At 51.6% G+C, this 26,843-nt stretch overlaps 1 protein-coding gene across 1 annotated transcript in view; it reads right to left on the minus strand.

The window, feature by feature from the left end:
* DNAH9 (dynein axonemal heavy chain 9) overlaps positions 1–26,843 on the minus strand; it is a 145,594-nt gene that overhangs the window by 13,232 nt on the left and 105,519 nt on the right. The window contains exons 52-58 of the mRNA XM_040081678.1: positions 22,689–22,882; positions 19,348–19,496; positions 17,995–18,122; positions 8,344–8,571; positions 3,874–4,065; positions 3,423–3,614; positions 2,486–2,656 (exon numbers count right to left, since the gene is read on the minus strand). Coding sequence (XP_039937612.1) covers positions 2,486–2,656; positions 3,423–3,614; positions 3,874–4,065; positions 8,344–8,571; positions 17,995–18,122; positions 19,348–19,496; positions 22,689–22,882 — 1,254 coding nt within the window. The remainder of the gene's footprint in view (positions 1–2,485; positions 2,657–3,422; positions 3,615–3,873; positions 4,066–8,343; positions 8,572–17,994; positions 18,123–19,347; positions 19,497–22,688; positions 22,883–26,843) is intronic.

Here is a 26,843-nt window from a genome sequence, read left to right on the forward strand (position 1 = left end):
AGCCGTGGGCACCTTTCAAAGAGCTCGCCCCATCCTGTTAAAATCCAAATGCTGACAGAAGTTAGTGTCAGACCAGCAGCTTGCAAAATGAGGGTTTTCAAATGTCCCCGTGACACGAGGCAGCCTCCCCTCCTCTTGGCTCTCTTATTCCTCCCGAGGTCACGCTCACAAGGAGATGGATGTGGCTGGAGCCTCAGCTGAGCCTCAGGACAATGCAGCTTATGAGCCGGTTTTCTCTGGTGTATTGATGGAGAGAGGTGATTATATAAAATTGAATTTTAAGCTGAATTTGGCATTCCGGACTAATGGAGCCGTGGAAGAAAAGCGTAACGAAACGAAATTATTTTCTGGTCACCAGCACAGCTTCGTCAGTAAGTACTAAAGAGGGAAAGCTCCAATGCAAGAGGATCTTTGTAGTGTCTAAAAAATTAAATTAAGTAGCCAAACCCCTTTTTTCCAACAAGGCATGAAGCCCCTGCTGTCCATGGGATCAGCTGCACTCCCCAGGTTTACTCTGGAAGGTCTCACTCAAAGCTTTGCTTTACTTCCGAGCTGGAACCTGAGCAAGGCTTCTGCTTGCTGGGGACCTTCTGGGTGCACATAATACAGTTAAAATTCTGTGATCCAAAGGGCCAAACCTGGCCTGCAGGGCCAGTGCCAGCTAGGGCAGGGTAATTTTACAGCCAGGGCCACCAATATTCATATTTTGGGCTCTGCACTCCAATTCCCTCCTGGTGCTGCTCTTCCCAGCCCTGGGCTCCCGTCAGCAGGGACGATGCGTGGGCTGTTACTGCAGCCACACGGGGGGCTAAAGCTGGGAAAGCTCCTCAGCTGCACCTCGGGGGCAGTTCAGAAATATCCGCTCATTTGAAATTCCCCTGCAAGTCCCTTTGGCTCTGATTCCTTCACAGCAATTACGGCTCGTTTGCTGCAATGTGACCTCAGAAATCTGTGGGAGGAACTGGACTTGTCAGAGCCTGGGGAAAATGACAGGCTCACATTTTCCCTGGAAGCTCCCTAAAAATCACCTCAGCCGAAGCAGGGGCTGGATATCCTTCCGTGGAGGAGTGCAGACAAGGCTTTGCTCACTCCCTTCCAAGGACCAAGTGGCAGGGACAGCTTGGATAATGACAGAGATCACTCCAGGAAGGAAATGAGCTGCGGGAGCGCGGCCCCAGGCACGACGCAGGGCACTGAGGTCACACTCTGCTTGCTCTCAGGCAGATTTTATTCCTGACAGAGCCATGAGCACTTCAGTCCTCCTGTGAGAGCCTTCTTGACTGTCACCAGGAGCTTGCAGGGTGGCCACGACCTGTGACACCGCTGCTGGGGCACTCACTGATGGTTTTGCTTCTCTGGCTGAGGAGTTTATTCGTGTTACAACAACGAAAGGAGTGGGAGGGGAGAAGAGGCGCTCACATTTGCTATCTCTGAACATCTTGTTTGGCTTTGCTACCTCTGGATTATTCCCCTTGCCTCAAATTCCAGTATGAACTGAAAATTGACCATGCTGGGTACTTTTAGGAGCTCCTCAGAGGGAGGCAGTCACTTCCCCAGCTTCACACCAAGCCAAAGGAAAGCACAGCTTTGTGTGAGCTGCCTATTAGCCATTCATTAAACTGCAAATCTTCAAACGCAGAGCCGGCACCTTAAGACTGCCGGAGTAAAAAGCCTGAGCGTGTGCTGGCTGATTCCAGATCTTGTCAGGGATGTTTGGGCCACGCTTTAATGAGCTGCGAGCTTCCACAGGGAGGGCTGAGATCAGCCCAGGACACAGGTGTAGCAAAGGAGTTCAGCTGGAAATAAGGAATTACAAGGCCCTTGGGAGCCGGGGGGGCACGGTGGCAGCAGCAGGAGGAGGGCTGAGCTCGGGGTGGCACTGCCTTGCTATGCCAGTCACAGGGGGTGCACAGGGACTGCTGCTCAGGGAAGGTTTATCTGCAGCACCTCCAGAGAATGATAACGAAGGCTCTGCGGTGCATGGGGTAATTAAGAGGCACTGTCCTGTTACTGCCAACGCTCAGTTACATCCCACCAGGGAGATGTTCTGCATAAAGCCAGGCTTTAGGCAGGCAAAGGCAGAGCGCAGAACAAAGGACAAGCCTGAGCTAGACAGGACTGATGGATGAGACAGGCATCACACCCCAGCAGCTGAGCACTCTTACCACCTCCTCCTGGCTCCCAATTCCTCCTCTGCACTCTCACCATCTCCTCCTGGGTCCCCTCTGCCCCTGAGCACTCTCACCATCTCCTCCTGGGTCCCCTCTGCCCCTGAGCACTCTCACCATCTCCTCCTGGGTCCCCACTCCTGCTGTGCACTCTCACCATCTCCTCCTGGGTCCCAATTCCTCCTCTGCACTCTCACCATCTCCTCCTGGGTCCCCACTCCTGCTGTGCATTCTCACCATCTCCTCCTGGGTCCCCACTCCTGCTGTGCACTCTCACCATCTCCTCCTGGGTCCCCTCTGCCCCTGAGCACTCTCACCATCTCCTCCTGGGTCCCCACTGCTCCTTGTCCCGCGCTGCCGTCGCGGGGCTGCAGCTCCAGCACCGTGCGCAGGAGCCGCTCCGAGCGCTGCGTGAGGAACCCGATCTCGGCGTTGGGGTGGAGGCCGTACAGGTAGGGAGACTCCGGAGGCAGGGCATCGTCAATGTACTGCACAGACACATTCAGGAGCGCGTTAGGAGCAGCCCAGGGCGCTCTGCCTGCAGAGCTGCAGCGCTGGAATCATCCCCCCAGCAGGTCAGCCCGGGCTGACCCAGCTCTGCCCGTGGCTGAAACTCCGGGGAAGTGATGGAGGAAGGAGAGTACAAATGTTTACAGAGCTGCTTCAGCTCCTGCTGGGAAAATTCTGTAATTGCTGGAGTTTGGCTTGGCTCCGTGTCTCGGGCTGGACCTTCTCTAGCAATTATCTGCCGTGCATTTCAGCAGCACCATCCTGAAGTCTCTTGTGGGAATTGAGCTTCCAGTAGTTAAGTTTTATGAACAAAAGCAGCCTGGATGTGCCTCCCTCTGCTACTGCATTTGTGTACAAAGAACAGATGAGATCAGTAAGTAGATCAACGAGACCCTTCAGTGATTCTCATCAAAACTGATGATAAAAGGAGCTTGGAAGGGCCATTTTAGCAAACAGTATGTGGATGTAATTTTCCAGGAGCCCCACTCAAGTCTCAAGCACCAATACAGTTGCTCTATTCATGCATGAACAGAATGAGCCCATGATGAAGTAGCAAATTACCATTAGGCTCGGTTCATCCAGGGGATTGCTGAAACATCCCCAGGAACACAGCATAACGGGAAATAAGAGGAAGAGTGCAGGAACACTGCAGGCCTCTTCCTGCCTCCTAAGGCAGATTATGGCGCAGTTACGGAGGACATTCCATTTACATGTGCAAATAACGCCGGCAAACAGAGAACTTACCTGGTGATAGCCGTCATAATCCATGTTCCCTGGGAGGGGAAATCCAGGAGCAAGGCAGAGCTCTCCCTCCAGCATCTCAGGCTTAATGAACTCTTCCAGGTAGGTTTTGCAGAGCCGCCTGTCCCAGTCATCCGTGATGTGACCTCCGTACATGATCTCACCCACCAGGTAGCGCAGGTCGTCGTAGGGGACCTGGGCGTGGAGCAGGGTGGGCTGAACCCAAGCACTGCCCTGCACCCTCAGGGCTCCCCCCTCAGCCAACAAACATCAGGCAGGAGTTAAATCCTGCCCCAGGACAGGTGGGGCGCAGCGCAGTGAGCGAGTGGCACTAAGGCCCCGAACTGTGACGTTCTAAACCCACGGACACCCAGGGAAATGGCACTTCGGGACAGCTTCGGGCCACCCTGGTGGCTCAAAGCCACCGGACAGCCCCACCCCGTGGTGCCCCCACCTTGGAGCTGGCCTCCAGGTAGTTGTAGAGCACGTTGGCAGAGATGGTGAGGTCCCCGGTGCTGAAGGGGTACGAGCGGTTCCAGCCCTGGGGGCCGAACTTGCGCCGCTCCGCCACCACCGCGTGGAAATAGCACAGGGCGAAGAGGATGCTCCTGAACTCCTTCTCCTGGCTGCACATCTCCAGGGTGTCCTGCAACACAGGACAGCTGCCCTCAGCCTCAGCGACCCCCGGGGAATCCAAACACGCCGGAATTTGGACAGGGGCGAATCCCAGGGGCCAAGGCTGGGAAAAAAAACCCCTGTAATGGTTTTCTGTCCGTTGAATTTTCTGTTTGCTAAATTTAGTGTAGTGGTTTGAGTGCCTACTAGAACTTTGCTGTGAGATAGGATTAGGAGAGAAGTAAAGCAGGTTTTAATCTTAGAGGGTACAAAGATAGATCTATTAATATACACTAAAAGAAGAAAAGGAGAATTAAAATGAAACTTTTAAAACACTCTTGCCCAGCAGAGCAAGACCAGCTTTGTTACCTGTTCTAAAACAAGAAAAAAAAGACAGTTTCCCCAAATCCTCTAACATTTAACCCTGTGTGTTCACAGACATGTATAATTCTTCTATTAATTACAGTACCTATCAATTTCAAAACCAGTCACTAAGCAGTTTAACTATAACTTCTTAAAAAAAAAATTCCCCATTATCAAACTGCCACACCCCCAAATCATCAAGTCCAACCTTCAAACAAATCCCCACATGCCCATTTTTTTGAACAATATTTTTTTAACAATTACAAGGATGTGTCTCCACCGCTTCCCTGGGCAGCCTGTTCCAGAGCTTTACCAACCTTCCAGTTCAGGATTTTTTCCAAACATCCAACCTGACCCTCCCCTGCTGACGCTCGTCGCCGTTGCCTCGTTGCCGATCAAATTTTCCTCCAGTTCATTTTTGCATCTCACACGCACTCACACACAGGTGCCAGTTTTCAAAGTCAGTGGCTTTGAATTGCAGATTTAGTGGCAAATTCTGGCAAATATTTTCTGATTTAGCATTTACTGTTCCCAGCCCCGAGCGGCTTTGCACAGGGAAGGAAGGACACGTGCACCCACTCACACGTGCACCCACTCAACGCCCCGTCACCTGCATGTGCTCAACCTGCCTCACCAGCAAGATGGGGAGGGAAACACAGAATCACGGAATTCTCTGCTGGAAGGGACCTTAAAGTCCGCATTTTCCCAGCCCCTCTGCTGTGGGCAGCGACACTTTCCACTATCCCAGGTTGCTCCAGGCCCCATCCAACTTTTATCTTAAAAAAATGCCATGTTAGACCTTTAATCCTCTGCGAGCACGACAGAGCTCAGGGTCTGTGCACAAAAGGGGGAATCCATGACTCTGAAGGGAGCAAGACATTGACCAAGTGCATGTGATAATCAAGAACATCCCCAAACCTGTTTTCCCCTGGATTAAGCAGCACTCTAAGCTCCCTTTATATCAACTGTGATGAAGAACTGCTTCAAATAGGTGCAGAACACCTTTCTCAATTTAGGAAATATCCCCAGAACAACCCAGTTCACTCTCACTCGGCCTCTCTTCAGTTGTCAATTCTCCTTCAGCTACAGAGCAGAACAATATCCCCTGCACTGAATAAAGGGCCTTCTTTGTAGCCTTCAGCTGAAAGCTAAATTTGAACATCTCTTCTGTATAAAGCAGGGAAATGAGGTGTAAAAAGGGCCCCACCCACCCGCTTCAGGATTTCTGATAAGAGATGTTTCATAATCCTCCAGCAATTTAGAAAATGCTAATTACTATTGATTGAAACGAGCAGAGGCAGGATGAAAATGTTACTTGGGGTGAAGGTTCTCCCCTCCCTTGTTCTCCAGGACACTTTGTGGAGTTCAGGATGATGAATGGCAGTAGACAAAAATGGAATAATCTTCCCTGACCGCTGGCATTAATCCTTGCCTGGTGCCTCCCCCCACACCTGCTCAGCAACGTTCCCTCGTTCCCTCCTTCTCCTGGGATTCTCTCCACACCAATATCTGCCTGCAAAACCAGCTCTGACCTTGGGCACTGCCAGGGATCCAGGGGCAGCCACAGCTTCTCTGGGCACCCTGTGCCAGGGTCTGCCCCCCCTCCCAGGGAGGAATTTCTTCCCAATATCCAATGTAGATCCACCCTTCTTCAATTTGAAACCATTCCCCTTGTCCTGTCTCTCCAGGATCTTGTCCAAATTCCCTCTCCAGCTCTCTTGGAGTACTTTTAGGTACTGGAAGGTCTCCCTGGAGTCTTTTTCAGAAGAGGGAACAACCCTGTAAGATCTGCCCGGTGTGTTCCCAGCACAGCCGTGGGCTGGATGGAGAGCCTGGAATAATGCCAGCACCAGTAACCACAAAGGGCAGCCTGAGGGCTGAGAGCACCTTCAGAGCCTTCTGCTGGGGTCCTGCAGGGAGGGCACGGGCAGGGAGTGAGTGCAGGACACGGGGCTCAGTGCCCCTAGGGCAGGAACCAGCAGGACACGAGTGCCCAGCCCTCCCTAGGACAGGAACCAGCAGGAACACGAGTGCTCAGCCCTCCCTAGGGCAGGAACCAGCAGGAACACGAGTGCCCAGCCCTCCCTAGGGCAGGAACCAGCAGGAACACGAGTGCCCAGCCCTCCCTAGGGCAGGAACCAGCAGGAACACGAGTGCCCAGCCCTCCCTAGGGCAGGAACACGAGTGCTCAGCCCTCCCTAGGGCAGGAACCAGCAGGAACACGAGTGCCCAGCCCTCCCTAGGGCAGGAACCAGCAGGACATGGGGCTCAGTGTCCCTAGGACAGGAACCAGCAGGAACACGAGCGCTCAGCCCTCGTGTCATGAGAAGAGTGGGGTCAGGCTGAGCCCCCCTGGCTCCATCCTGCCCCGGGGCCCACGGGCTGTTCCTGCAGGGATGGGATCCTGCCCTGCTCCTGTCCCATGGTGAGAGCAGAGCTCCCCCAACCACGGCCTTACAGCCCCTCTGACACTGATCCACACCCTCGGGGGCACCAGGAATATTTCCATCGCTTCCCCACACGGGGCTGTTTCCCCTGCACAGGAGGGTTTTTCGAGCAATAAACACAACAAACACCCTGCCACGGGCTGCTCTTGTGGGCCAGCCACTCTCACGTGGCCTAATTTAGATCCTGGCAAAGCAACTCCCGCCTGCAGGCAGCTTCCAGCTCTGATTTGCAACACTCCTGATGTCAGCAAGGTCTTGAGCTGAACGGCCTTTGGGCACACAGCTCCAATCTCCGAGAGCTGCTCTGGAGAGGGATGTGGGATGCGAGCGGATCAGCAGTTCTGAACCTCTAACCCTGGTTAAACAGCAGCAGAAAGTGAGGTTTAACCTGCCCACGTCCCACGGCTGTGCGGGTTACGTGGCAGTGTCACTCGGCAGCCCAAAACAGAGGGACCCAGAAAGAGAAACCAACTGAAACGTGGCAAAATCTCCCGATGCTGCAGTCAGAAGTTTGATTCTGTACTGAAAGAGCCTTTCTGAGGTGCTGGAGTCACCGTCCCTGGACGTGTTTAGAAAAAGACTGGACGTGGCACTCGGTGCCTTGGTTTAATTGATGAGGAGGTGCTGGGTGAGGTCCTAGGCTGGGCTTGATGATCTCAAAGGTCTTTTCCAGCCCGGTTAACCCTGTGATTCTGTGTGATTCTGTGATCACACAATGGGAGAGAAAATGATTAAACTGCACAGAAGCCTGGTGTCCCGTGCCCTGCTGCAGGCAAGAGGCTTCTCAGGACCACCTGAGCCTTTCCTTGGGAAAACCAGCGCTTGGAAAGAGATCTGTGCCCGGCTTGTGGGGAAGAACAGAGGGGGTGCTGGACCCAGAGGCTCCGTGATGCAAGGGGACTTTGTGGGAAATCAAGGCATGGAAAATTCTGGGAACCTTGTGCATGCAAATACAGAAAATACAGGGTTCAACCTGAGACCTTGGAAAAGGCTTCCAAATTTAGAGACCATGAGTAAGAATATGGATTTGTAGTTTAAGCAGGGACATATTAAGCTAAGTGGTGGAAAGTTTTAGAGTTTAAGACATAGAAGTAGTTATAAAGGTAGGAAGGAGTTCTAAGGTGCAGTTCTGTAGGATTGTGTGTCACTAGATGATTGGATACAACTGTCTGCATTGTGGCAGGAGGTGTGACACAGTTCAATTAGCCATTGGTGTGAAAGATAAAACAATATGTGTGGCAGTAGTCTATTGAATAATTAACCTTTAAGATACCTTGGAACCCGTGATCTTGTGACCCCTGGCCACAAACTCCTGGCGAATGCGGTGAAGATGCTCTCACCCTCCTCGAGCCTGAGGCAATAAATCATGTTTTAAACATCTCCCAGGGGTCCTGTCTCTCTTAAAATTCCAGCAGGGATTGGGGAGGCACCGTCCACGCTGCTCCCCAGGGCCTCCAGCACCTCCAGCACACCCACTAGGCGCCCAGCCGCGCTCCTACCTGGCTGAAGTTGTCCAGGGCCTTGTGCAGGTTGGCGTGCATGCCGGTGGGAGCCTCGCTGGTGATTTTGATGGAGTTTTCCAGGATGCCCTGGGGGATGATGTGGCTCTCCGGGCACGGCGCCGGCTCCGCGCTGACGAACACGCGGAAATCCTGGTGGCTGCCCTCGCTGAGCTGCTCCAGCTTCTTCTCCAGACAGCTCAGCCACTTGGCCACCAGGTGGATGTTCTGGCAGGGACAAAGGGACAAGGCTCGGTCAGTCCCCCCATTACTGCTGCCCCGAGTTTCAGCCTTCTAATTTGTTTCCATTTTCACAGTGGAGTTTTTTCACCAATTGTAACATAAACGAAGTGATTGTTTTTCCATTCCACTCTGATGAGGGACAACTGATGGACTTCTAGCCCGGCCAGAGGGGTGGAGAGGTGGCAACCTCATTCTCCAACCCCTGGTCATTGTCCAGAATCTATATAAGTGGGGTTAAGTAAATAAACTGCCCTTCTTTTTGCCCTGAACTTGGCTGTGTGAGCATCATTCTTTTCGTGCCTTCTAGCGACACATTACACCCTGTAGCAGTTTCAGTTTGCCAGTTTCTGTATCCGAGTCACGGCACCAATTAATGCAGCGCTCTGAGAGCCCACTAGAATTATTTACCTGTGCTGAGCAGGCACCAAATCCATCCCACTGATGGATGCCCTCCGGAATTTGGGACTCGTCCCAGGAGTGCCTGCGTGCAGCTCCCAGCCCCAAAGACCCACGTGCCTCAAGAACATTGGAAAATACAAAATAATCTGTATAAATCAGCAAGTCACAGCTGGGCTGGTTGGGCTCTCAGAGCTGGAATTCTCCTCTTTGCAGCAATACCAGCTGAGGTTACTCCTGGGGAGAAAAATTGTTATTCCTAGGGAGAAAAAGTGTTATTCCTGGGGAGAAGAATTATTATTCCATGGGAGCAGAGTTGTTATTCCTGGGGAGTAAAGTTGTTATTCTTTGGGAGCATGGTTGTTGTTCCTCTCCCCAGCCCCACCGAGCTCAAATAAAAACATTTGTTCATTTTGATCAGAATTACATTGAGGACCCTCTCTAGCAGTTCCTAGGTAAACAAGCCAAGCAGGTGATTTCACAAAATCCTTTGACACAAAAGGATTTATTTATTCATGCAACGAGTTGGACACATCCCTCACAAGATTGAGCAGAATTGTGGGGAGATGGTGAAAAGCCAAGCCTCAGTTTTTCCCCTAGAGTCCTACACAACATTATAGTTTCCAGGCAAGAAAACAGCTTTTTGTTGTATTGGGAATGGGATTTGTGGGCTAAATTACCCTTGTTTCAGGGGCAGGTCTGCAACCCAAACTGGCTGTGTCCACAGGCACTTGGGATGGTGATTTATCCCACCCCAAGAAAGGACGAGGAACTTGCTAAACCGAAATTAAAAGCAGCCGCCAGAAAGACAAACTGCTTGGAGGTGGCAAAGAAATTACACAAAGGAACCATATTAGAGGCTGAGAATAAATATATATCACCTATAAATGGGGTCAGAAAGGAGCTCTCATGGTTAAATAGCGCGGTAATGGAGATTATTAGGAGTAAAATTACATTCTTCAGAAAGTGGATGTTTTCTCCAAATGAGAAAAAAAGAAAAGAGCACAAAATCCAGCCTTGGGAAAGTCAAAAAAAGTACTACAAGAAGCAATTTTTTGAAAACCATAAAAGCTAATAATAAAGCCTTTTCCAGAAAGCAGGAACATACCGGAGAGTCTATAAAACTCTGACACGATCCAGGTCTGCAGGGAGTGCCCACGGAAGGCCAGGCCAGCCCAAAGCAGCCCATATTCGCAGGAATATTCCCTGCAGAGCCTGGGGAGGCTCTCACCGTCCCAGCCTGGTGGAATCAGTGGAACCCTGAGGCTGGAGATGTCCCTGGAGATCACCCATGCCACCCTCCTGCTCCGGGCAGACTCAGCTAGAGCAGGTTTTAAGCTGGGTGCAGCTGGGTTTTTGGATACCTGCAAGGCTGAAGTCTCCACAACTGTCTGCCTGGGCTATGTGTGCCGGTTTTCTCACTTTTCACCCCACTTTCTGCCCCATCCCAGCCCCGGGCAGCGAGGGAGCAGCAGGTGGGGCTCAGTTTCCATCTGGGGTTAAACACAGCAGCTCATCCCCACGAACTCCTTTTTGGGGGGCTGGATGGGGCATTTCCAGCAGCAGGCACGGCCCTGCAAGGAGCAGGAATTGCCTCTGTGGGGTCCCTGCATCCCCAGGCGTGGATTTTCATCACTACCAGCTCTTTTATCTCCCCCAAACCAGTGCTGCTGCAGGCAAAAGGAAAGGTCCCATAGGCCACCAACCAGTTAAAACACAGCCGACAGGGGTAAGGAGACGGCTGCTGGAGTTTTAACTCCTCACCCTACCAAAAACCATCTGAAAGAGCAAATGATTGGTGAGCTGACAAAATTACTCATAAGACAAAGCCATTTCGAGCCCTGCAAATAAAGGCTGGAAGTGAGGAACTGCAGGAGGATGCCATCACTCTGAGTGACTGGCAGTGACACTGCAGAAGGGATTCAGTGGTGATAGATGCAAAGTAATGCACTCAGGAAAACAACCCCAGCTACAGACACACACACTGATGGCTTCAAAATCAACTATTATCACTCAGGGAAGAGATCTCAGAGTCCTCACAGTTATTTCCTGCGAAGAACAGCTCAATGCTTTAACAATGCAAGAGCAAAAGGAGCAGAGAATAGAGCTGCAAGCGTTATTTTGCCACTCCATAAATCCATGGTGGGCCTTCAGCTTGCAAACAGCACCCAGCTCCCGCTCCTAAATCCAAAAGGATTGAACTCCCACAGCAGGAGAGGCAGCAGGGACTCGCCCATGTGGAGAGAGCAGAGGCTGGGGTGGAGGGAGGGAGCGGAGCGTGAGCAGAGCAGGCTGCAGGAAAAGTGGAAGCGCATTTTCACAGGACACAGAACTGAAACTAAAACTGCATCTTGGCAGGACACGGAACCAAAACTGCCAATTTACTGCTTCAGGGTGTTTGGGGAGTGGAGAGAATCACAGAGTGGAGCTGAGCTGGAAGTCACAAACACAGAATCGTTAATGCTGGGAAGAAAAAAAAAAAACCAAAAAAAGCTTTAAAATCACCAAATCCAGCCATCAGCACAGCTAGCATTAACCTGTGTCCCCAGGTGTCACACCCACGTGGGTTTGAGCCCTTCCAGGGGTGGTGACTCCACTGCTGCCCCGTTCCAAAATCCCTGCACCGTTTCTGTCCCCTTCCCTGTGCCAGTGCCAGGCAGGAGCTGGGCTGGCACCTCGGGCTGTCCAGGGGCTGGGGACACACAGGGACACACCAGTGTTACCCTGGTTTTTCTGAGTTTCTTTATTAGCCTTTTGATTTTCATAAATGGAGTCAGATCTTTTAGTTACTGTAGAATATTAGAGCAGTTTTCTACCTTTCCCACAGAAGTAATATAAACAAATCCTTTGTTTTTCATTCTCTGTCCTTTGTTTGCATATTTCTAACCTGAAAACAATTGTAACTGACAATTGGTCTGGCCACTGAGGCTGAGGGGTGGAAACCCCAAAAAGCCAATCTTCTGCTAGACCCACAAATGTATAAAAAGTAAAAAAAATAAACAAAGGGGTCTCTTCCTCTCTCGGTTTTCAGCTGTGAGCTGGGATCGGAAGGACCTCTGCCTTGCGAAATCTCTTGTCTGCGTGTGACTGCTTTGTGCGTCTCTGTGAGACCCCAGCAGCACAGAAACCTCCTCTGGCTTTTCTGGTGGAGGGCTCAGGTGCCTGCTGTGAGGTTTCAGGTGTGGACAGATCCCAGCTGGGGCTGGAGAAGAGGATGGACATTGTGGAAAGGAAAAGCTGAGGCGCTCCAGGCTGGGACAGAGCGGTGGCTGCCGTCACTGCCAGCAGGATTTGAACCTGCTGGAGGGATGGCTCAGCACTCAGAGAGGGGCTGGGGGTGAGAGTCAAGAGAATTCCTGTCTGGGGAAGCCACAGACACTTTGCTGCCTCCAGCTCTGTTGCCCCAAATCCGGTGGACATGGCTGGGAACAATATTTTTATTTAGAACTGCAGAAATTCAGCCTCCTCACCTGGAATGATTTAGGGTTGCGCTCACATTGCGTGGATGAGATGGAGTTTGGGGTGTGGGGGGTGAGAGGAGATGCCTGGGCAAGGGGATCGTCCTGGGGTTGTTTTCTCACAAACAAGGACAGTGTGGGGAGCAGCAGATGAAATGCAATTACACCTGAGTGCTGCTGCGCTGCTGGCCCGATGCACTCATGATTTCAGGAGATCACATCAACCCCAGGGTCCAGAAAACCAACTCACTCTACAAACACCACTCAAACAATCAGAGAGGAGTGGACTGAAACCTGCAACCAAAGTGGAGCCAACACCACAGAGATTTAATAAAACGGGGGAAGAGCTCACGAAAATATCAGAAGAAATATCGTGCATTAAGTACCAGCTTAATCATAGTCTGCATATCTGACCTTACGTGTTTTCATCTTTAATTGGTAGCTTCTTCCCACATCTGCTTTTGTGGTGTTAGATGGCTCAAAAATAATTGCTTTTGCTTGTGTTGACATGACACCAGTGATCATTATTTGTGGGTATCAGTGCCAGCTAACAGCCAACTTAGGGAATATTTCCAGTCCGGCGATAATTGAGTGCATTTATATCCTGTCCTTTTGTGATAGAAGGCAGGAAAAAGAGGAATAGATGCAGCCAAACATGGGCTGGTACTAAGAATTCATAATTCAAATGAATATATCTGCCCAGGCCAGACAGAGATGCTGCAGAAGGGATTCGCAGGTTGGAAAGAAACTTTGCAAATTAATTCTCAGCAGTCAGGTAATAAAACCTGAAAGAACACATCTAATGAGAGCACGTGGTCAGAGTAATTGAGGGATGTGTCACTTATCAATAACGAGCCAACGTGGGTGATGTGAAACACCCCCCTGAACACTGACCCTGCACACTGACCATCCACACTGACCAACCACACTGACCAACCACAGTGACCATCCCTGCACACTGACCATCCACACTGACCATCCCCACTGACCCTGCACACTGACCCTGCACACTGACCAACCACACTGACCATCCACACTGACCATCCACACTGACCCTGCACACTGACCATCCCTGCACACTGACCAACCACAGTGACCATCCCCACTGACCCTGCACACTGACCAACCACACTGACCCTGCACACTGACCAACCACACTGACCCTGCACACTGACCATCCCTGCACACTGACCATCCCTGCACACTGACCATCCCCACTGACCCTGCACACTGACCATCCGTGCACACTGACCAACCACACTGACCATCCGTGCACACTGACCATCCACACTGACCCTCCACACTGACCATCCCCTGCACACTGACCATCCCCTGCACACTGACCATCCACACTGACCATCCCTGCACACTGACCATCCACACTGACCATCCCTGCACACTGACCATCCCCTGCACACTGCCCATCCCTGAACACTAACCATCCGCTGCACACCGACCAACCACACTGACCATCCCCACTGGCCATCCCCTGCACACTGCCCATCCCCACTAACCAACCACAGTGACCCTGCACACTGACCATCCCCTGCACACTGACCGTCCGCTGCACACTGACCAACCACAGTGATCCTGAACACTGACCATCCCCAGTGCCCATCCCCTGCACAGTGACCAACCACACTGACCATCCCCTGCACACTGACCATCCCCACTGACCATCCCCTGCACACTGACCATCCCCAGTGCCCATCCCCAGTGCCCATCCCCTGCACACTGGCCATCCACACTGGCTATCCCCACTGACCATCCCCGAACACTGACCATCCCCTGCACACTGCCCATCCCTGCACACTGACCATCCGCTGCACACTGACCATCCCTGCACACTGACCATCCCCACTGACCATCCCAGTGCCCATCCCCTGCACACTGACCCCCTGGCTGCCCATCCCCTGCTCAGTGCCCACCCCAGTGCCCACCCCACACCCTCCCTGTGCCATTTCCCCGCTCAGAGCGGGTGCTGCAGGCTGAGGGGTGCGGGCAGGGCTGGGCTGGGGGGGTCCCTGCAGGAGCACGGGAGCACCAGGGGCTTTTCTCAGGGAGTTCAGCCCCGAGCCCCTCTGTGTTCGCACAAGGCAGAAGGTATATCACAGACGTGAGCGTTGCCCTGGTAACCATCGGCAATAGCACATAAAGCAGCACACGCTCCCCTGGCTGTGCTGGCAGCCCCTGGGGACCCTGCCCCTGTCTGAAGGTGCCCTTCTCCTTCAGATCCCCTCACAAATCACCCCCTGGAACTAAGAGAACTGCCTGTTTGTACAAAGTCTCGTTCGCTGGTGAGATGTCTTGGAAAACGTTCCCCGTTTTCCCACCCCTGTGCCAGCCAGGCTGCACAGCCAGCAGTGCCTGGTGCTGGGGGAGCCCGAGGGACAGGGAAGGGCACTGCTGTTCCCAGGTCATGGCCTGGGATGTGGTGTCACACAGCCACAGAACCATGGAAAGGTTTGGGGTAGAAGGAACCTCAAAGCTCATTAAATTCCAGCTCCTCGTCATGGGTAGGGAGAGCTTCCACCATCCCAGGCTGCTCCAAGCTCTGTCCAGCCTGGCCTTGGGCACTGCCAGGGATCCAGGGGCAGCCACAGCTGCTCTGGGCACCCTGTGCCAGGGCTGCCCACCCTCACAGGGAACAATTCCTTCCCAATATCCCAACTAAACTCTCTGTCAGTGGGAAGCCATTCCCCCTTATCCTGTGCCTCCATCCCTTGTCCAAAGCCCCTCTCCAGCTCTCTCAGAGCCCCTTCAGGCACTGGAAGGCCACAGTGAGCCCACTTCAGAGCAATCCTCAGGCTGCACAACCCCAGCTCTCCCAGCCTTTTGTCCCAGCAGAGCTGCCCCATCCCTCTGATCATCCTGGTGCCCCTCTGGACCTGTGCTCCAGGTGACCCTGCTGGAGCAGAGGGGCTGGGCCAGGTGATCTCCAGAGGTCCTTCCAACCCCAGCCATCCTGGGACTCTGTGACTTATGATGCAGTGATGAATCTCACACAGTTTTGCTCCAGGAGCTCGCTGGTATTCGATTTAATACATGAACCTGACTCAGTGAAGCAGCAGCCTAGAAAAATGGAAAGATGCTCAAGAATTAAATTAACTTGATCACAAAGAGAGGGAAGTGACATTTTGGCTAATGGATGAGGACTACAATTAAATTGGGAATATCTAACGTCTGAACTCTTCCCTGCATCGATGCATTCGAACGTGCATCTGAACAAACACAAACAAATTTCTCTGTGTCTTTGCTATTAGGCTCATCAACCCCACTTGGTGACTGTGATGGCCACTGGATCAGCAAAAGGCATCTGGGAGGGGAGGAGAGCAGACAGAGCTTGTGCTAACTCACAGCTTAGTGCAAAGCTCCTTCCTCCCTGCACAGAGAACCCTGCAGGCACCAGAGAGACTGGATGAGTGGGCGTGGGAAAGCAGAGATCACGGAGTCACTGAGGCTGGAGACGCCTCTGGCACCCCCAGTCCCAGCCCTCTGCTCAGAGCAGGGTCAGGCAGTGCAGCGGCCCAGGAACATGCCCAGGTGCCTTTTGGCTGTGTCCAAGGACGAAAACACCATCCACCAAACCCTACAGGCAACTCCATCCAGTGTTTGGCCATTCACAAGGGAAAAAAAACCAACAACTGTATTTATATTTGAATGGAATTTCCTGAATTTCGTGTTGTCCCCATCGCTCCTTGTCCTGTCACTGGGGGAGTCTGGTCTCTGCTCCCAGGGTTCAGGGTGATGGAACCATCTCCTCCCAAGGCTGAGCAATCCCCAGCACCGCACAGAGCCTCAGCAGAGCATCTCCAGCCCAGCTGCTCCTGCCCCCCAGAGCCACGGTGAGCTCTGCCTGCACTTCCCAATCAGCGCTCCCCCTTGCTTCCAGGCCCCCCAAAGCTCTCAGCTGTTGCTAAGGAGACCCAGATGCTGAACTTGCTGTCAGATGGGTTTCTGTGGAGCTCAAAGATCAAGCTCAGCACTTCAGTGCCCACGACAGGAACAGAGCAGCTGCTGGGCTTGAGCTGGGCTCTTCCTGCAGCCCTCAGGTAACAAAGTCTCCTTTAAAGAGCTTTTGCCTCAGGGGCTCCTGTTTTGCAGCTGGACCATTTGTATTTGCAGAGAACAATTTTAGCTGTGGGCTTCACTCTCTCCTCCTGTGTCTCCACCCTGCAGCAGAGGTCAGCAAAGCTGAAGCCACCAGACAGGAACTACAGTGGGGCTACAGGGGCAGGGAGCTGCTGGCCAGACTCTGCCAGGGGAAATTATGAAAAAAAATATGAAAAAAGTAATTTTTGAAAAAAATCTCCATTTTCAGAGCGAGCTGAGAGACTTTTCCCAGGACAGACATGGGTGCCTTTGTCTTTATTTTGCCTTTTCAGAAGGTGACAGGACTGAGAGGAAATGGCCCTAGGACAGCCCTTCCCAGCACGGCAGTGATCCTGCTCCTGAAATCCAATAAACACCTCCCAGCTGCCTCCATACCCTTTAACTCCCACAAACCGAATTCCCCGACTCCTCAGTGCTCCAAGTGCATGACTCTCATTATGTCTGCTCCCAGTCAAGGACCAGGAATGAGCCACGTGTGGAAAAGCCACCCAGACCAGCCCCTGGAGCGTCTGTGCTGGAGAACATCTCTGTGAGGAGCTCTGCTCCACACGAGCTGCTGCTCAGGGCATGGCAAAACACAGAAGCAAAGCTAACAGCTGCTTTGTGTCTGCTCAAAAACAAGGGGGAAGCCTGGGTGTAACTGCTGTGGGTGGGATACAGCCTTCAAATAACGAGTTTAATTAATCTGGGTGGAACTACCCTGAGATTAGGATACAGGAACTACCCTGTCTTCTCTTTCAGTATTAATGCAGTGATCCACAGATCCTGCGCCACTTTCGTAACTTGAGTCATCTGTGCCGTTCCAGACCTCGTACAAACACTCCTGGAACTGGCTGTGAGGCATTCGTCACCAAAACCTCGCAGGAAAAGACCTTGCCAGATAAACCAGATGGCAAATACTGCTCTGATCCACCCCTGACTGCGAGGGCAGAGTCCTCTGAGGGACCTCTCCTCACTGACCCCCCCTGGGATGAGTTTGGTCAGATTTTCAGGCTTGAGAAGGTTCTGTGTCCAACCTTCCAGACCCCAGCTCATCCAGAGGGTGCATTGTTAGCTTGAAGTGCTGTAGAACTCAGGGCTTGTGAGAGTGTAACATAGACAAGATATAATGAACACCTGAGAACAAGAAATGCTCTCTGGTACATTTAACCCAATGGCAAAAAGAGGATAAAACACAACACAGCGGTGCCCCGTGTGAGGACGGAACTCACCACCTTCAGATTATGAGACACAACGCTCCTCCCTCCTCCATGGAGCGAATCAAGGCACAGGGAGGTGCAGAACGACCTCCCCTCGGAGCTCCCTGTGCGTGCACAGCCCACAAACAGCTCCAGCAGGAGACACCCAAACGACAGAGCCTGATCCAGGGAGAGGTGGCACCGTGCCCCCCGGCAGCCTGTCCCCGTGGAGGGGACACCAGGACTGGCCCAGGACCCCGTACCTGAAGGATGACCCAGTGACCCTCCTTTGCAGCCAGATCCAGGGCTTCTTCAGCCACCACCTCTTGGCCTTGTCCGAGGGAAACGTTGTGCAGGTTCCTGTGGTTGAAGGTGTAGCCCAGCTTCTTCCCTGGGGGGAAACAAGGAGGGAGTTCAGCACCCTGGCGGGGCTGGGAGTTATTTGGGGTGCATCATGGAGAGGAGGAAGAAGGCACAAATCCTTGTTCTCCTGTCCTGATCTGTGCCAGCCTGGGTGATGTTTTGTCCTGTCCAGCCCCAAAGGCATCAGACTCCTCTGCTCCAGAGGGATGTTCAGGATGAAAAGGAGAATTTTTCCACAGTGCAGCCAAGACCCAGAGCAAATTTTACACAAGGGTGTGGGCCTGATATTTCTGGTCTAAGAGATTTCAGCCTGCTGGCAGCTGCTAGCTTTTTCCCAAGGAAAAATTTCTCAAGAAAGCTTCTTCTCCAAACCATCTTGGTAAAACAACTCTCCTTTCCCAAAACAATCTTTCTCCAGGTGCTGTTTTGCTGTTTCTCTGGTTTCACCAATGGATTAGAGAGATGCTCCTGTTCACCAATCCTGTTAAGTCTGTATCAGGACACCTTATAAAGGTGATAAGAATTAGACAATAAAGCCTTTTCTATACTCCTTGCTTTCTGAACTGTTTGGAGTTGTCTTTCTTTCGTGTCCTACAGCGACACAAAGGCAGCTTTGGAACAGCAACGGTGCACAAGGGCATCAGTGCCCTCTCGAGGGAGGCATCTCAAGAAGGCCCTTTGGCTCTGGAGCCAGCTGACAGCTCCACCAGCTGACCATCCACATGGAAATCAGCTCAGGAAGGATGGGAAGGAAAGCTGGAAACTTTGCCACAAAGCAGCAATCTGTTACAGGGAGCTGTTGATTATTTTTAGTTACCATAAAACCACAGAAGAGCAGGTTGGGAGGGACCTCGAGGGTCCTTTGGTTCAACCTTTCTCGGCAACAAGCATCTGACAGCGTGTGAGATATCTCTGACGTAAATTACAGGTCGTGCACAAACGCAGCTCGGAGATCCTCGCAGCGTGAACCACACCGGGAATCCAGGCAGTGCAGCAAAGAGACACGTTTAATTTAAACTTAAGATGAAAACCCAAAAAAACTTCAGGAAAAAAACAATAAAACCAAACCAAAATCCCATCGCACCCTCTCACAATTATCTATTTTTAACGTATTGCTTCATTATCTACAAAGAGATGAGAAAAAAAAAAAACCAAAACAGAAAAACAAACGAAGCAGGCATGTTGTGCTAAGATAATAATGCAGCAGATAAATAGCCATGCTGTGGTGTGCCTAGAGACAGGATTTTATTTACCATGTTTCTCCACATCCTTCAGTGGGTCCACTCCTGGGGACAGGATGAAAAACATGGGCGTTGCAGGCCCTGATTCCTCAAAGGTCGTTGCAAAATCCAGGGATCTCCCCACCACGTATTTGCTGCCCAGCTTTTCTTCTACAAAATCTCTGCCAGGAAAAAAAAATAAATAATAATTTTAAAAAAAGCCAGCTTGTTCAGAAAATGCAGATTCCCCCTGCAAATAATCAATTAATTATGATGGAACCCCAGAAACGTTAAGGTAAGAGAAGATAATGAAGTGTGACCATTATCAAGCACCACCGTGTTCACCATTAAACCATGTCCTCCAGTGTCCCATCCACATCTTCTGAGCTTTTCCAGGGATGGTGCCAGGGTTTCATAACCCTTCAGCTGGAAAAGTTTTCCCTAATATTCAATCTAAACCTCTCCTGGTGCAACTTGAAGCTGGTTTTTCCCTGTTCCCAGAGCCCGACCCCCCCGGCTGTCCCCTCCTGTCAGGAGCTGTGCAGAGCCACAAGTTCCCCCTGAGCCTCCTTTTCTCCAGGCTCAGCCCCTTCCCAGCTCCCTCAGCCTCTCCTCATATGACTTATCCTGCATTTGCTTTTCATTTTGATGATTTGGAAACTGAAAATAGGAAAATGAGCATGAAATAATTGCGGAGAGGATCTGCAGGCTGGGCTTCCAGGGAGCAGCGCCTGTCCCTCCGTACAGGGGTGGGACGCCACAGGAGACACCAGCTCCTCACAAACAAAGGGAAGCAGGAAGGGACAGCAGCGGGAGCTGCCAGCCCAAGGCTGCATTCAGAAGTAAAACACCAGCACTGGCTTGATTCTGACTCAGGAATCTCAGAGGAGAAGGAAAAAGCTGAGGTACGAGATACAAGACCCTGCCGCGCGCTCTGCAACCCGAGCAGCCTCGCAGAGGAAGCGGCAGTCCACAGCAAGTCCAGATGATTTCCACAGCTGCTTTGATCTGGGAAGCTAAAAGGGAAGAGCTCTAAGAATGTCTGGAGCGTGGAGCTTTAGCATGAGAGCGACAAGGAGAAACACAAAGGAGGGAGCAGGGAAAAGCTCAGCTCCACAGCAGCTGCTGAAGAGAGCGCGGCGCGTGGAGAACGTTCCGGCTGGATCCCCCCAGGGCGAGCTCCTGCCATCACTGCTGCACAGAAAGAGAGACACCCAGCACTGATTCAAAGGCAGGAATGTCATAATCAAACAGCAGGAACGCTGCTGGAGCTCAGATGGATTACTCAGGCCTTTTGAAGGCAGTCAAATTCATTCTAAGAGAGCTGAGAACCTCCTTCAAGGACTGGTGAAAGGCAGTTGGAATAGAAATGCCTAAAGGGATTGAAGAAAAAAAAATCATCCGTGTTTTTGGTATCTCTTTCGAGTAGATTTTTTCTGTCCAGGGTTAAGATTGGCTAAATTGCTGCTGGAAAGGTTCAGGTCACAAAATTTAACTGAGTCCATCAGATTTGAGGTCACAACACTCTTGTTTTACCTCCCACCTCAGCTCTTTCAAACAGTGCCCTGGGGACTCAGAAACACAAGGAGCTGCAAGAAGCTTTTTGCTGATGTTCTTCCATAAGACTGAAGGATGAAATGGATCAGGGGAAAATCCTTCTTTGGGAAATCACAGTTGTTGGTGCCCTGCCGGCCCTGAAGCTCTGAGGGGTGAGTCAGGGTAAGAGGCGCTCCTCCTGATGACTCCTCGGGCTTAGGGAATGATCCAGACTGGGAAAACATCCCCAGGGATCTGCTAGGGAGAGCGGCTGGAACACCCAACTTCCCTGTACGGGCTTGGATCATCTTAAATCCCCAAGAAATCCCACGCCATCATCACGGAGCAGGTACCCGTGAGGTGGGACACAGCTTTCTGAACAGCAGCGTTGATAACTCGTTGTATTTCAAGAGGAGTCCCCCCAAGTCCTGGGGAAGGCTCAGTGAGCTGTTAGTGTCTGCACTTCCAGATAAGAATGCAAAAGCCCATTCAAATATTCCTGTGCAAATAGAAAAGCTGGACCTGCCCACACCCTAAAAATATCCAGCCAAGCTTTTGAACTTGGATTCTCTTTCCATGAAAGAGAGACGGGAAAGGGAGATTTGACATTCCTGTTATTTCTGAGCTGTGTGGGTAAGAAAGAAATGAATTACAGCTGCATAAATGAAATATGCACCTAAAATTTCAAGAGCTTATTTTACTCAAGCTAAACAACAACAGGAAATATTTTCAGCTGGGAGGCACATGGAGAATGCAGCCATAAGAACAAGAAATGAAAGAAGATGGATTAGTATCAGTAATATGATAAACTGTAGTATTTATTCTAATAAAAAATAATAACAGTGAGCGTGGGGAGACTTCACTCAGTCTTGTCTGTGTTTTTCTGTGAACCCTGAAGCACAAACAGATGCAGTTCATACGCTGAGTGAAACGCCCAGCTGTGTGCACGTCGGGTGGTGCAGGAGCATGAGCCACCGGAGGAACAGGAGCGTGAGAGACACCACAGAAATGTCCAAACATCGGCCACAGAGGGAAAACCAAATCCTCATGGAGTGAAAGACCTTTAGCTTGTCCTGGAACAAGGAGGTTGCTTTTGCAAAACTTCAGGAAGTTTAGCCTCGCCCAGTTACCTTCACTACATAATTTACAGCAACATCCTTCAGAACCAGCAGCACATTAATTTTGCATTTTACAGGGGAAAACAAACAAACAAACCCAACAAAAAAAAAGAGGAGAAAAAGAGAAAAAAAGAGAAAAAAGAGAGAGAAAAAAAGAGAAAGCCTCTGTAAAACTTTCTTTTACTTCTAGAAGCCCAAACTGATCCAGTAACTAAAGTGGATGTTGCTGAACTCGGCCTGCAGCAGATGTGAAACACCTGTATGGGGATGCTCATTTCTGCCCCTCACCCAGTGCTGGTGATAACTGCTCCATCCCTGGTGGTGACACTGAGCTTGGATCCCACCAAGCAAGAAATTCCTCTTAAATCCAATGTGCTGACTGCACGCAGAGTTCAGAGATCAATGAGCCACACAATGGTTTGGGCTGGAAGGGACCTTAAAGATCATCCCATCCCACCCCTGCCACGGCAGGGACACCTCCCACTGCCCCAGGCTGCTCCAAACCCCGTCCAGCCTGGCTTTGGGCACTGCCAGGGATCCAGGGGCGGCCACAGCTGCTCTGGAAACCTGTGCCAGCACCATTCATTCAAGATCCCTTGACAGGAAACCACCCTGCAGAACTCACATCCTCAAAACGCAGTGACAGTCACAAACCCCAGCACATCCCCGAACTCCTCGTGCCCCGCACTCAGCCCAGCCCCAGAGAGCCTCAGGCCCCACCTGACGGCGCAGGGGACGCGGTCGGGCCGCAGGGCTCTCAGGATGCACAGGCGCTGCAGGGCTGACTTGTTCTTCCAGTCCTGGGGGAACCTCTCCTTCTCGGGACACTCGGACTCCACAAACTTCTTCCACCGCTTTGCAGACCCCTCAATATCCCGGTCCAGGTTTCTGAATTCCTCCATGGAGGAGAGAGCCTAGAAGAATTCAAGGTGATGCCTGAGGTTTTATGTTCCATGTATTCCATGTTCTGTGCTGCCCAGGGTGCAGCTCTGAGCTCACACTCAGGGTCACTCAGCTCTCTGCACACAGCAGCGACACAAAACAAATCCTTCTCCTGATGCACACCAAGGACAACTGGGACAAGTTTTCAGCCCCAAAAGCACAAACAGCGGTGGCTGGAGGGAGGAACAAGAAGGATGGGACCTCACAGCCTGGAGCTGGAATTGGACAATTCAACCCCAAAGTGCAAATGGACCAAAACTGATCCAAGTGTGAGACCTCGTGACCCTTTGTCCATTTTGTGCCCATTTTGGGTCCACCTTGGGTGCAGCCCTGGCCAGGCTCTTGTCCTGCCCAAGGTGGATCCCAAAGGCCTTTCAATAAATATCTGCTTTATTCTCCAGCTCTGTCCAGTCTCAGTTCCAGCTCAGATGCCTCAGATGCCCCTGTTCCCCCATTCACATCCCTCTGTGACACCACAACACCGAGCCTTCCCACTCATTTCATGGTGACCACAGAGCCAGGAGCCCCCACAAGCACAGGACACATGTCAAGATGTGGTGCTGTCTCCATTCAAGCATTCAGCCCAGCCAGAATCATGATAAAAATCAAGTAATTTGGTTTCTACTTTCCAAATGCACACAGGGATGAACTTCTTGGTGCTACAAGTCTGTAGCAGGAACAGCTGAAGAATGCCCCAAAGAAACAGCCCAGCAAGACATTAAATAAATTAAAATTACAATGAAAATGTAGTTGGATCTTGTAGCTAGAAAGTGGCAACTATAAATGTTATGCAGACAAGTGAAGAATCCAAACTCTCTTTCAGACAAGCGGAGGCAGAACACATTGCAGAGCTCACAAGGTTCCTCTGGATCCCAGTAAAACTCTCACTGAAACAAACATCTTCATTTTGCATAATCTGGAGCTGTGGGCGGCTGAACATGAGATGGAAAAGACAAGTGAAGGATTCCAGCCAGTCAATGAGCTGCTTTCTACAGAAAGAGAAGGGCATCAGAGCCAGGCAGGAGCTTCTTGGTGAGCAGAGGTGCTCCTGCTCCCACCCTGTGGGAAATGGGTTTGTAGAGGATTCCCAAAGTGAGGTGGGGTGGGAAAGGGATCTGCAGAGGATTCCCAAAGCCTGGCAGAAGGCTCACACAGTCCTGGGCATCTGTGTGCAAACTGAGATAAAACACACTGACTTAGAAAGGCCATGGGGTAGGACAGACACTGCTGAGAGAGAAATGGAGAGAGAAATGTTGAGACAGAAATGGAACTGGAAACAAGTCTCAAATGATGGCCTTGCAAACAGAGCAGGTATTTTGGAGAAACAGAGCTGTGAAAGATGTGTTGTAGCAGAATATTGTATAGGATGCCAACTATGTGAGCCTTCTGCCAGGCTTTGGGAATTCTCCACAAACCCATTTCCCACCCCACCCAGCCTCACTGTGGAAGCCCCCTGGGGAATGCTGCTGTCACACCTTGTTCAGGTGGGCTGGGGAGCTCCTCCCTCACACAAGGGCTTGGAAAGGCACAGAAGGGCCCTGGCAGAGGTGTGACAGATTGCCCGGGATACTCCGCTGTTGCAAACACGGCAGAAGGCTTCGAGGATGAAACTGTTTTAAAAACCCCACTTTCCCTCTGGAAGGCTTCCCGGTGAGAAGACAAGAGCAGTGTAAAACTTTGTAAAAAACCTCTTCCTGACCGAATTCCATCCCAGAGAGTGAAGAGAGGGGAGGGAGATGTCAGAAAAGGGGGTTTCTGATAACTGACGCCTTCATGTTTTTAGCAGAGGGACTTACAGAGTGGTTTGGATTGCGAGAGAGCTCAAAGATAATCTCATTTCAAATCCCTGCCATGGACAGAGGCACCTTCCACTGCCCCAGGTTGCTCCAAGCCCCATCCAGCCTGATTTTGGACACTTCCAGGGATCCAGGGGCAGGCACAGCTGCTCTGGGCAGCCTGTTCCCAGGTGGAATGCCTGTGGATGGCACAGGGGAGGAGGTTGTGGAGTTGTTCCCAGAGTGTGCCATGACCCAGGACCTTTGCTGGGTATCTCCTCACAGCTTCACTGCAGCAAGGCTCGGAAAAACCCTCCGGAGGGGCCGAGGCCGAGCTCCTGCTCAGGCTGGCTCTGGCCACGGCTCTGTCCACCACAACCTGTCCTCCAAGGTGAGCTCTCAGCCCCTCTGGGTGCCCTGCTGTCGGGCTGTGCTGTCCTTACACTGGAGGAGGTGATTTTTGTAAAGAATGTGTTCAAGCAGAACCTCCCAAGCTGCAGTTTGTCACGGTGGAGAACTTATTACGCACTGCCAAGATGGAAAACACGGCTCTGTCCTCTCCTGGCTGGACAAATCCCCTCCTGCCCTCACAGGCTGTGAGCTCGAGGGCCAGAAGCAGAGCTCTGGGCAGAGCAGAACTCGCAGATACCACCGTAAATTGTTCTGCAGCAGCCCCAGCCTTGGCCAAAGGCAGAGTTCCACCAACAGAGCGTTCGCAGTGCCACAGCAGGAACGGCTCAGCCATCCACTGACCGTCCCCGTGCCAAATTCCCAGGGATCCAGAGAATTCCACGGAGACTCTGAGCAGAGGAGTGATTGAACAGCTGTCGTTTGCATGTGTGGATCTGCAGCAACGAGGAGAAACGTCAGCCACGGGAGGACTTGCTCCAGATTTCCGTGAAAAACCAGAGCGCCGAACACGAGAAACTGAAATTCCCAGGAATGATGGCCCAAATCCTGACCTGCCGAGCCCTGGTCCTTGCAGCAATAACTGTAACACAATGGCAAATGCTGAATTCGGGGAATTCTCAGTGCAAGCGCTTACATAAAACATCTCACTGCTGGCTTTTGACGTGATTTACTTAAAACATCACTTCAGAACTCCGGCTGCTGCTGCCTCGAGAAGTCTCTTGGCTGATGTTAACAAGGGAGACTCTGAAAAATTGCTTTTTTCTGACTGAATGACAGACGAGTAATCAGGAATGGTGGTTTCCCTCTCTCCCCGAACAACGTATTGCAGAATCATGAGAGCTCTAATTTCAAATAAAAACTCGGTATTATATAAACTAACACTAAAATTTTCATTAGTCAACAACGTTAACAGCATTTATTAGGAGCGATGTCATTAATGGGAGATGCTTCTATTTAAAAGCCAGCGGAGTGAAAGCTCTCTCAATCAGTAATCTTTCTGTGAATATTAATTTCTTTTCAAGACCCCTGTGGTGAATTTTTCCAAGAAACTTAGTCCAGCACTAAGAGATCCCTGTTCCCGGGCAGGAGTGGCACACCGGGGCAGCAGATGGGAACTGCACACCAGCCTGGGCAGGGGATCTATTTTTGCCCACACAATGAAAAGTACTTTTGTCACTTGGAGTTGTCATGGAAATTGAGAGAGACAAAAAACATCGGTCAAAATAGAAAACGATCCGAAGGGCCGCAGGACTCGAGCTCTTCTCTTCGCAGCCCCCACTGCCATCACCTCTGGTGGCTGGAAACAGCAGGGGACTGAGTTTATAGCTCAGAACGAGACTTCTTCAGCCACACAGGGCTCTCCATGCCACGCCAGGGAGAGGGAGAGGATCCAGGGAGAGGATCCAGGGAGAGGATCCCCCATCTCCTCACAGAAACTGGTTTTCCACTCACTGACTCACGGCCAAGTCGCTTCCTCAGTTCGGGTTTCCCTGGCAGCTCCTGGTCTCAGCAGAGGCAGCGTTCCTGCGGAGCCGGAGCGGCAGCAGCTCCTGGGGCTCACACGTTCCCAGGTGCCGAGCTCCCCCGCTCCCACAGCCGCAGGGAACACGGCAAGGATCAGGCTCTGCTCCGTGGGACAGCAATCCTGGGTGCCACCACAGAGCTGGGAGTGCTCTCCACACGCGGCCAGGGATCCGAGGTGGGGACAGGGGGACGCCCAGGGAGGAGAGGAAACCCGCAGGACCCA

The sequence above is a fragment of the Hirundo rustica genome, chromosome 18 (genome assembly GCF_015227805.2).
Source record: "Hirundo rustica isolate bHirRus1 chromosome 18, bHirRus1.pri.v3, whole genome shotgun sequence".
NCBI classification, from domain to species: Eukaryota; Metazoa; Chordata; class Aves; order Passeriformes; family Hirundinidae; genus Hirundo; species Hirundo rustica.